Below are 11,577 nucleotides of genomic sequence, written 5' to 3'. Positions count from 1 at the left end.
CCCTAGTACAAAAATTTGAAACACCTTCCTAATATTGAGGTTGCACCCCCCTTTGCCCTCAGAACAGCCTCAAATCGTCGGGGCATAGACTGTCCAAGGTGTTGTGTGCGTTCCAAAGGGATGCTGGTCCATGTCGACTCCCATGAAGGGATGCACCTGATTGGCAATGATGTTTAGATATCCTGTGGCAAATTCCTAAGTAAATAATTTACTTTTTACTCCAAACATTTTCCTTGACACCCGAAAGTATTCTTTACATTTTTTATGATTAGCATGACAGAAAATGGTCCAATTCACGTACTTATCAAGATATCATCCCTGGTCCTCCCTACTGCTTCTGATCTGGCAGACTCACTGAACACAAATGCTTTGCTTGTAAATGGTGTTAGTGTTGCCCCATGGTATCCGTAATATAAAAAATAAAACACAATTGTGCCGTCTGGTTGCTTACTTCTTTAAGGATTGTACACTTAAAAAAAAAAAACATTTTCGCCTAAAAATACATACCCAAATCTAACTGCTTGTAGCTCAGCACCTGAAGCAAGGATATGCATATTCTTGATACCATTTGAAGTTTGTGGAAATGTCAAATGTGATGTAGGAGAATAATTCCCCATGGCTCAATTCCCAATCTGGCCCTCAACCATCATGGTCACCTAATAATCCCTAGTTGGTTACAATGGCTCATTCATCCCCTGTAACTATTCCTCAGGTCGTTGCTGTAAATGAAAATGTGTTTCTCAGTCAACTTACCTGGGAAAATAACAGGAAAATACATACTTTCAGATAGGAGTCTAGGTGTAATTTAGATTTTTGCAGTGTGCAAAGTTTCTGACTGATCCAGTAAAGAATTACATTACTGCACTGCATCAAGTCTGCCAGGAGTTTCCCCAAATGTGCTGAATTGGTCAATTGATACATTTAAGTACAAAACTATAGAGAACATATAAAAATGCTATGGTAATAAAACATTTAAGTTTACACACGACAGGAATTTTATACATGATGGATCATTAGCTTATTCACTAACTTCCACAGCTAGATGGCTGGGCAGGGTGGGTGTGGAGCCAGAGACAACAGGGGTTCAAAATGTAGAACCAGTTGCTACATTTGAACATAAAAATACAATTTAAGCAAATTAAACTATGCTACATTTGATCTTTTTATTATTTAATCTCCCTCAGGATGACAAATCAGAGCAATATTACTGAATGCAAGTACATTATTGACCTTCAGAGGTGAATGTATTATACCAGTTGCCATGATAAAAGTTGTGCACTCTCCTCAAAAAATAGCACGGTATTTTGTCACTGTAATAGCTACTGTTAAATTGGACACTGCAGAAGATTAACAAGAATTTAAGCTTTCTGCCTATATACAGTGGGGCAAAAAAGTATTTAGTCAGCCACCAATTGTGCAAGTTCTCCCACTTAAAAAGATGAGAGGCCTGTAACACTTCAACTATGACAGACAAAATGAGAGAAAAAAAATCCAGAAAATCACATTGTAGGATTTTTAATGAATTTATTTGCAAATTTTGGTGGAAAATAAGTATTTGGTCAATAACAAAAGTTTCTCAATACTTTGTTATATACCCTTTGTTGGCAATGACAGAGGCCAAACGTTTTCTGTAAGTTTTCACACACTGTTGCTGGTATTTTGGCCCATTCCTCCATGCAGATCTCCTCTAGAGCAGTGATGTTTTGGGGCTGTTGCTGGGCAACACGGACTTTCAACTCCCTCCAAAGATTTTCTATGGGGTTGAGATCTGGAGACTGGCACTGCCACTCCAGGACTTTGACATACTTCTTACGAAGCCACTCCTTCGTTGCCCGGGCGGTGTGTTTGGGATCATTGTCATGCTGAAAGACCCAGCCACGTTTCATCTTCAATGCCCTTGCTGATGGAAGGAGGTTTTCACTCAAAATCTCACGATACATAGCCCCATTCATTCTTTCCTTTACACGGATCAGTCGTCCTGGTCCCTTTGCAGAAAAACAGCCCCAAAGCATGATGTTTCCACCCCCATGCTTCACAGTAAGTATGGTGTTCTTTGGATGCAACTCAGCATTCTTTGTCCTACAAACACGACGAGTTTTTACCAAAAAGTTATCTTTGGGTTTCATCTGACCATATGACATTCTCCCAATCTTCTTCTGGATCATCCAAATGCTCTCTAGCAAACTTCAGACGGGCCTGGACATGTACTGGCTTAAGCAGGGGGACACGTCTGGCACTGCAGGATTTGATTCCATGGCGGCGTAGTGTGTTACTGATGGTAGGCTTTGTTACTTTGGTCCCAGCTCTCTGCAGGTCATTCACTAGATCCCCCCGTGTGGTTCTGGAATTTTTGCTCACCGTTCTTGTGATCATTTTGACCCCATGGGGTGAGATCTTGCGTGGAGCCCCAGATCGAGGGAGATTATCAGTGGTCTTGTATGTTTTCCATTTCCTAATCATTGCTCCCACAGTTGATTTCTTCAAACTAAGCTGCTTACCTATTGCAGATTCAGTCTTCCCAGCCTGGTGCAGGTCTACAATTTTGACAGCTTTGACAGCTCTTTGGTCTTGGCCATAGTGGAGTTTGGAGTGTGACTGTTTGAGGTTGTGGACAGGGTATTTTATACTGTTAACAAGTTCAAACAGGTGCCATTAATACAGGTAACGAGTGGAGGACAGAGGAGCCTCTTAAAGAAGAAGTTACAGGTCTGCGAGAGCCAGAAATCTTGCTTGTTTGTTGGTGACCAAATACTTATTTTCCACCATAATTTGCAAATAAATTCCTTAAAAAAGCCTACAAAGTGATTTTCTGGATTTTTTTTCTCATTTTGTCTGTCATAGTTGAAGTGTACCTTTGATGAAAATTACAGGCCTCTCATCTTTTTAAGTGGGAGAACTTGCACAATTGGTGGCTGACTAAATACTTTTTTGCCCCACTGTAAAGACATGTCTATGTCCTGGAAAGTTGGCTGTTGTATACAACATAATTCTAGTCACATTGGAGAAGTTAGCAACAACCGTCCCGGTTAAGGGACACCCATCGCGTAAAGGTTCATTTAAGGAATTTTAAATGATTCACTTTTACTTTTGATACTAAGGTATATTTACAACCAAATACTTTGACTTTCAATCAAGTTACTCTTGGCAAATTAAGAAGAGTTATAAGGCTTCTCTCCTGTGTCTGTTCTCTGATGACCTTTTAGCTTGGCTGTTTTAAAACATTTTCAACAGTCAGATCAGTGGCAAGGCTTCTCTCCTTCATGTTTACCTTGGTGTCTTTTTAAGTGGCACAATTGAGAGAAACTCTTTCCACAGTCAGAGCAGAAGTAAGGCTTCTCGCCTGTGTGTGTTCTCTGATGGACTTTTAGTTCAGTTGATGTTGTGAAGCATTTTACACAGTCAGAGCAGGAGTAAGGCTTCTCTCCTGTGTGTGTTCTGTGGTGGACTTTTTGCTCAGTTGATGTTGTGAAGCATTTTACACAGTCAGAGCAGGAGTAAGGCTTCACTCCTGTATGTATACGTTCATGTCTTTTTAAGTGGCCCAGTTGAGAGAAAATCTTCCCACAGTCAGAGCAGGAGTAAGGCTTCTCTCCTGTATGTATACGTTCATGTCTTTTTAAGTGGCCCAGTTGAGAGAAAATCTTCCCACAGTCAGAGCAGGAGTAAGGCTTCACTCCTGTATGTATACGTTCATGTCTTTTTAAGTGGCCCAGTTGAGAGAATATCTTCCCACAGTCAGAGCAGGAATAAGGCTTCACTCCTGTATGTATAAGTTCATGTGCTTTTAAAAAACCCTGTCGAGAGAAACTCTTCCCACAGTCATAGCAGGAGTAAGGCTTCTCTCCAGTGTGCACTCTCTGATGAAGTTTTAGCTCAGATGATGTTGTGTAGCATTTTACACAGTCAGAGCAAGAGTAAGGCTTCACTCCTGTATGTATATGTTTGTGTCTTTTTAAGTGGCCCAGTCGAGAGAAAATCTTTCCACAGTCAGGGCAGGAGTAAGGCTTCTCTCCAGGGTGCACTCTCTGATGAACTGTCAGAGCCCTTGATGTTGTGAATCTCTTCCCACAGTCAGTACAGGAATACGGATCCTCTCCTGTGTGTATTTTTAGCTTTGATAGAATTGGGAAAATCTCATCACAATGTGGGCAGTGGTGAGACCTCTTAGCTCCATGATCTTCCTGCTCTTTCTCTCTGGATGTAGAGAATGTCTCAACATGGTCTCCTGTGTGAACAACATCAGAAGAAGCAGTCAGCTGGTGTGATATACATGTCAATCAAATGTACATTATGAAGCCCGTTTTACATCAGCAAATATCAAAGTGCATAACAGAAACCCAGTCTAAAATCCCCAATGAGCAATGCTGATGTAGAAGCACAGTGGCCAGGAAAAACTCCCTAGAAAGCAGGGTCCTGCAGGGTAGAGAGGAACCAGACCCAGAGGGGTGGCCAGTCCTCTTCTGTCTGTACCGGGTGACATATGTATTCATATCAGTAGGCTGTACAATATAGTGGAATAAAACTATTCTAAAAGTGGGTTAGAGTCCTCCACTCACTATCACAAGGGTTAGTAACTACACAAACTAATTTCATAGAACTTTAAAACACTGGCAGTTTGTCTACTTCACTTCTTTAGTCTACTCTCTGATCACTCCAGACAGCTCAGTAAATAAAACAAATGGTGGCAATACTGATGTCAAACCATGCAAGTGTCAGTAGCATGAAATAACATCTACCTTCTCATTGAAACAGTTCATCATGAAACAGTTCTACTGCAACTTTTCCTGCACAGTGAGAAGTTGGAATGAACAACAAACTTTGTTAGATATAACCTGCTCTTACCATGAGAAAGAGATTTCCCAATCTGCTCCTCCTCTTCTTCATCTTTAATGTTGACAATCTTCTCCAGTGTTTGACCGCATTCGAGCTTCACTGATGCCATCTCTGGATCCTGCAGAGCAAACTGAGCTCTACTGTCACAATCAGGACCCAGTGACTGTAGGTTCCTACTCAGTGTGGAAGGAGAGATGCAGGCTGGGTTTGTCCTCACTGTTGATGTTACCGGCTTCAGACTTAATTCTAGTCGTCCTGTAGTAACAACGAGTAACAGAAAAATAGTTGTCTTGACAGTTCAGGCACTTTCTTTACTCTCAAAAAGATATATTATATTTATGGTTCAATTATTTAATTCAGTGCTTGACTTGGACTGAAATAGGTGCCGTTTATGTTTAGGTGCAGCAGCTCCACAATACAGTTAAAATTCTATAAGAGGAACAGGAGCTCAAACATTAGAAATTTGAGGTGGCGGTAATCAGATCCTGTCCAATCTCCTGTCCATCTCATTTCAAAAGAGGAAGTAGGTAACAAAACATGAATTCATTCAAATTGGACAAAGTACACCCTTTAAAATGAGTCTACACAACGTAAATTAACTTAACCTACAGTAGATTTCCCAAATGCGTAAATGACTCAAAAACCATTTAGTACAAGGTTGCAGTTTGTTTTAAGCAGCATTATGTACTATTTTCCTGAATAACTGTCTTCACATTAAAAACCAATCGTATTTCCCGTTCACACCATAATTTACAGCTAAATAGAGAAACTGGACGTGTCTGAATACTACTACACATGATAATCATTACATTCAGCTTCAAAACTGTAGTGTGACCGTGAAATTGTCTCTGCACCAGCACTGAAGTCTGTTGGCGCAGACAGAATGGGCGCCACCATGTTACCAGCTTGTGAATTTCACATAAAACCAATAACATGCTAAACAAACTCAAATAGATTTTTTATTAAATTACCTTGAAGTTATGTACATCCATTCAGACAAACCTTGTTTCTAGCTGTGTGACTTGAAATAGTTTCACGTTCACTTGGTTTGACACAAAAATAACAAACCATTAACCAAACGTGATAATACCTTAACGGATGTTACGTAGCGTGGTATGACATGTTATTTTGATATTAGAACGTTTATACACGCTTTTACATACCTGTCGTAATAAATAGAAACGGACACATTGACTGCACTGATCTGGCGCTTTCTTTATTGTGAAGAATGGTGCGTGTGTTACGGTTTTCTAGGTGTGAAGGAGAGTCGGACCAAACTGCAGCGTGTAGATTACGATCCATGTTTAATGAACAACGTACAACACGAATAAACACAAACACTACAAAACAAAGAACGTAACAAAAACCGAAACAGCCTATATTGGTGGTAACTAACATAGAGGACACTAAGGACAATCACCCACGACAAACTCAAAGAATATGGCTGCCTAAATATGGTTCCCAATCAGAGACAACGATAAACACCTGCCTCTGATTGAGAACCACTCCAGACAGCCATAGACTTTGCTAGATAACCCCACTAGCTACAATCCCAATACATACACACCAAAACCCCAAGACAAAACACACCATAATACAAAAACCCCATGCCACACCCTGGCCTGACCCAATACATGAAGAAAAACACAAAATACTTAGACCAGGACATGACAGCGTGCCTGCCTGGAACTTCCTGTTCCCCCACTACCACAGTGCAGCCTCAGATAAAACAATAGGGGAGTGAGAGGAAGCCCACTGGCCGGCAGTGGGAGAAGATGGATCTATGAAACATCTGATCTTAATACAGTTCTGTTCCCAAAACTAAAATCTGTTATGAACAGAGTGGACTAAGTTTTGTAGACTTCACGCTTTGCAAAAGTTTTAAATAATCACGTTATTTAGAAGGAACGCCGAGGCGAATTGAGTTATTGCACACAAGTTCTTCACAGAGCCGTTCCCTAACAGAAATATGCAGGATTTGTGCTAGAATGCACCAATAGGAGCTCGGGCTTGGCACTGCCCACTATGACTCATCTGTTCCCATTGGAAACGACCAGCTGTGGTCTATCTTGATTTAGTTATAAAAAAAGATTTGTTGCAACCGTCCATGCATTCAGGGATCCTTGGGATGGCCCTACTCCATAATATGAAAAGGTTGGTACTTCATTTGAGCCGGATCCAACCGCACCTCTCAGTTTTGTAGTCTTTCGTTCCGGGAACCCGTTTGACAGGATCAGGTAACCTACCTTTAAATATCCTAGCTGTGGATTGTGTGTAGCCAAATCACAAGGCATGACTACTGTCGGGAAAGTCTAACTTTCACATTTTGACCAATTTCTCTTCTGAAATCCGACTCAAGAATTAGTGCTAAAGCCTTAGCCAGGAGATTGGATAGACTGCTCCCATATCTAATACACCAAGACCAAAATGGTTTTGTGAAAAACCAAGGTTTTCACAATGTAAGGAGAGTACTAAACAGTGCACATGTGAAGGGTCCCCTGATACTGCCATACTCTCACTTGATGCAGAAAAGGCATTCCATAGAGTTGAGTGGTCTTATTTCAGAGATTTGGGAACTACTTCTGTAAAATGGATTAAGAGATGATATACTGACCCCACTACAGACATTGCCACTAACAACTTGATTTCACAACATTTAAAGATTTTTCGGGGGCACGAGACAAGGATGTCCAGACAGTCCAGGACTCTTTCTTTTAGCTATAGAACCCTTTGACATTGCAGTAAGGGCCCAACCGTTAATTAGTGGAATTAAAACAGATTTTGAACAAAGAGTGGAGCTGTATGCTGATGATATCCTCTTATTCCTAACAGATCTAAATAACTATTCCCTCTCCAATTTAATTAATAACTTGTCCGTTTTTTGGGTTTAAAGTTAGTAAAACCAAATCTTCCATCCTTTTCCTCAAACAAGATACTGAATCCAGTTGTACAGCATCTATTTGTGAATACAGAACAAGGTTTCACATATCTTGGTATTAAAAATCTTGGTATTAAAAATTAAAAACCAGAAATTAGCTCGAGCTCAGCAAATTATGAACCCATGGTAACAAATGCAACATAATCCATCAACAGATGGACATCATTGCTTGTATCTATTATTGGTAGAATAAATATCATTATGACTCATTCTGTAATTGTTGATTGTCCTAATTGGAACTAATAAATATGTGTAAAAAAAATTGTTCTTGGGGACCTTCAACACTTCAAGGGGCTCCCGAGTGGCGCAGCGGTCGAAGGCACTGCATCTCAGCGCTTGAGGCATCACTACAGACACGGGTTCGATTCCAGGCTGTATCTCAACTGGCCGTGATCGGGAGTCCCAAAGAGGTCAAGGGGTCTAAATACTTTCTGAATGGGAGAGGGGATACCTAGTCAGCTGTACAACAATGCATTCAACTGAAATGTGTCTTCCACATTTAACCCAACCGCTTTGAATCAGAGAGGTGCGGGGGGCTGCCATAATCGACATCCACATCTCTGGCGCCGAGGGAACAGTGGGTTAACTGCTTTGCTCAGGGGCAGAACGATCCATTTTTACCTTGTCATTCGATCCAGCAGCCTTTAATTGACTGGCCAACTCTCTAACCACTAGGCTACCTGTACGTATTCAGAAGGCTGTGCAATACAAAAGGGGAATAAAAAACTATTAAAGTAAGTGAAGAAAATTATGAGCTAAATCATCAACTCAACATCACAAGGGTTATTAGTAACTACACACTCATTCTATTGCAACTTATCATGCACAGTGGGAAGTTGGAATAAACAACAAACTTAGTTAGTTAGAACCTGCTCTTACCATGAGAAACAGATTTCCCAATCTTCTCCTCGTCTTCTTCTTCATCTTTAATGTTGACATTCAGCTCCAGTGTTTGACTGCAGTCTTCCAGCTTCACTGATGCCATCTCTGGATCCTGCAGTGTAAACTGGGCTCCACTGTCACAATCAGGACCCAGTGACTGTAGGTTTGGACTCACTGTGGAAGGAGAGAGGCAGGCTGGGTTTGTCCTCACTGTTGATGTTACCGGCCTCATACCTGAGTCAGAAAGTGGTATAAGAGAAACAGACAAACATTATTGTCTTATGTTCTGGCACTTTCTTCATTCTCTAAAAATATATAATTTTTTCTTGTTCAATTCTCTAATTCAGTGCTTGACTTGGACTGAAATAGTTGCCGATAAACATTTTGGGTGCCGGTACTGTTTATATGTAGGTGCAGGAGCTCCACAATATGGTTGAGACAATACTTAACCTATAGTAGAAAAATGCATGAATGACTCAAAAAACATTCAGTACAAGGTTGCAGTATGTTTTAGGCAGCACTGTGCTATTTTACTTACTCGTATTCACTGTTTTACTTCAAAAACCAATTGTATGTCCTGTTCACACCACAGTAACATTTATAGATGAAGACAGAAACAACTTAATGTGTCTGAATATGACACATGCAGAAAACTGATAATCATTACATTTGGTTTGAAAACAGCAGTGCAACTGTAAAATTGTCTCTCTGCTGCAACCTCACTGCCTGCACTGAAGTGTGTTGATGCAGACTGACTGGGTGCCGCCATTTTACCAGCTTGTGAATTTTTCCTTTCATGGAGCTCTACGGACAATTCCTTCAACCTCATGACTTAGTTTTAGGTCTGACATGCACTGTGAAATGTGGGACCTTATATAGACAGGTGTGTGCCTTTCCAAATCATGTCCAATCAATTGAATTTACCACAGGTTGACAACAATCAAGTTGTAGAAACATCTCAAGGATGATCAATGGAAACAAGATGCACCTGAGCTCAATGTTAAGTCGCATAGCAAAGGGTCTGAGTACTTATGTACATAAGTTATTTCTGTTTTAAATATTTTATAAATGTGAAAACATTTTTAAAAAACTGTTTTTGCTTTGTCATTATGGCGTATTGTGTGTAGATTGATGATAAAACTATTCTAAAAGTATCTCAAAAATCATGAAAATGATTAGCTATATCATCCTCTACTCACTATCACAAGGGTTAGTAACTACAGACTCATTTCATAGAACTTTAAAACACTGGCAGTTTGTCTACTTCACTTCTTTAGTCTCCTCTCTGATCACTCCAGATAGACCAGTGAATAAAACAAATGCTGACAATACTGGTGTCATCCATACAAGTCTCAGTAGCATGAAATAACATCTACCTTCTCATTGAAACCGTTATACTGCAACTTTTCATGCACAGTGGGAAGTTGTAATGAACAACAAACTTAGTTAGATGGAACCTGCTCTTACCATAAAAGGCCAACTTCTGCAAGTGTCTCCACCCCACTGCTCTATGCCAGTACACAAACTTGGATAGATAGAACCTGCTCTTACCATGACTAACAGATCCCCCAATCTTCTCCTCCTCTTCTTCATCTTTAATGTCAATATTCAGCTCCATTGTTGGACTGCAGTCTTCCAGCTTCACTGATGCCATCTCTGGATCCTGTAGTGCAAACTGGGCTCCACTGTCACAATCAGGACCCAGTGACTGTAGGTTTGGACTCAGTTTGGAAGGAGAGAGGCAGGCTGCGTTTGTCCTCACTGTTTATGTTACCGGCCTCAGACTTAATCTGAGTCGGCCTGTAGTAATAAAGAGAAAAAGACTAAAGTTATTGTCTTATCAGTTCTGGCACTTTCTTTACTCTCAAAAAATATTCTTTAAATCTAGGTGCAGGAGCTACACAATACTGTTGAGCTAATATTCTATAAGAGGAACATGAGCTCAAACAATATACATTTGAGGTGATGGTACTCAGCTCCTGTCCAAGTCACGCACTGATCTCATTTCAATAGATCTGGTAGCTCAACATTGACAACACAACATGAATTCCTTCACATTAGACAACGTTTACGCTTTAAATCAGGCTACACAGGCACTTTATCTATGGTAGATTTCCTGAATTCACATAAATGCAGAAATGACTCAAAAACCATTTAGTACAAGGTTGCAGTATGTTTCAGGCAGCACTATGTACTATTTCCTGAATAACATTGTCTTCACTGTGTTATTTAAATCAAAAACCAAATAGTATTTCCGTTCACACCATAGTAATATGTATAGACAACGATAACTTAAGAGTCTGAATATTAGTACACACGTAGAAAACTGATAATCACTACATTAAACTTTAAAACAGTAGTGTAACCGTGAAATGGTCTCTCTCTGCTGCAGCCACACTGCCTGGAATGAAGTCTGTTGACGCAGACCGAGTGGCGCCGCCATTTTACCAGCTTGTGAATTTTACACAAAACTAATATATTGTAAAACGAATTCAGAAATTTCCAGTCAATATATTCTTTATGAAAGTACCTTGAGAAAACTATGTACATCCACTCAGACAAACCCCAAAGGCTCTAACTATGCAACTTGTAAAATAGTTAACATTATCACGTTCTTCACTCGGCTTGACACAAAAATAACACATCACACCTTTACCCAACGTGATAATACCTTAACGGATGTATTACCTAAAATGGTACGACATGTTCTTTCGATATTAGAATGTTTAAACGTGCTATTACATACCTGTAGTAATAAATAGAAAAGGACAAGAATGTTATCTTATTGACTGCACCGTTCTGGCGCTTTCTTTACACTGAATAATGGTGCGCTTCTGTCCGGAACTTCCTGTTCCCCCACTAACACCGTCCGTGCATTCCGGTTTCCTTGGGATGACCCAACCCCAGTACATGAGAAGGGGTCG

General features: G+C 40.3%; 1 protein-coding gene across 1 annotated transcript; it reads right to left on the bottom strand.

The window, feature by feature from the left end:
- Positions 1-2,814: 2,814 nt before the first annotated feature.
- LOC116371921 (zinc finger protein OZF-like) lies at positions 2,815-11,577 on the bottom strand. Its single transcript, XM_031821060.1, has 5 exons — positions 11,400-11,577; positions 10,205-10,453; positions 8,651-8,887; positions 4,843-5,088; positions 2,815-4,225 (listed from the first exon to the last, which is right to left on the bottom strand). Exons 2-5 carry the CDS (start codon positions 10,305-10,307, stop codon positions 3,237-3,239), a joined length of 1,575 nt encoding a protein of 524 aa, XP_031676920.1. The 5' UTR covers positions 10,308-10,453; positions 11,400-11,577; the 3' UTR covers positions 2,815-3,236.

This window comes from Oncorhynchus kisutch, unplaced genomic scaffold, assembly GCF_002021735.2.
Source record: "Oncorhynchus kisutch isolate 150728-3 unplaced genomic scaffold, Okis_V2 scaffold3826, whole genome shotgun sequence".
Classification (NCBI taxonomy): domain Eukaryota; kingdom Metazoa; phylum Chordata; class Actinopteri; order Salmoniformes; family Salmonidae; genus Oncorhynchus; species Oncorhynchus kisutch.
This window is presented reverse-complemented; position numbering and strand designations above follow the sequence as displayed.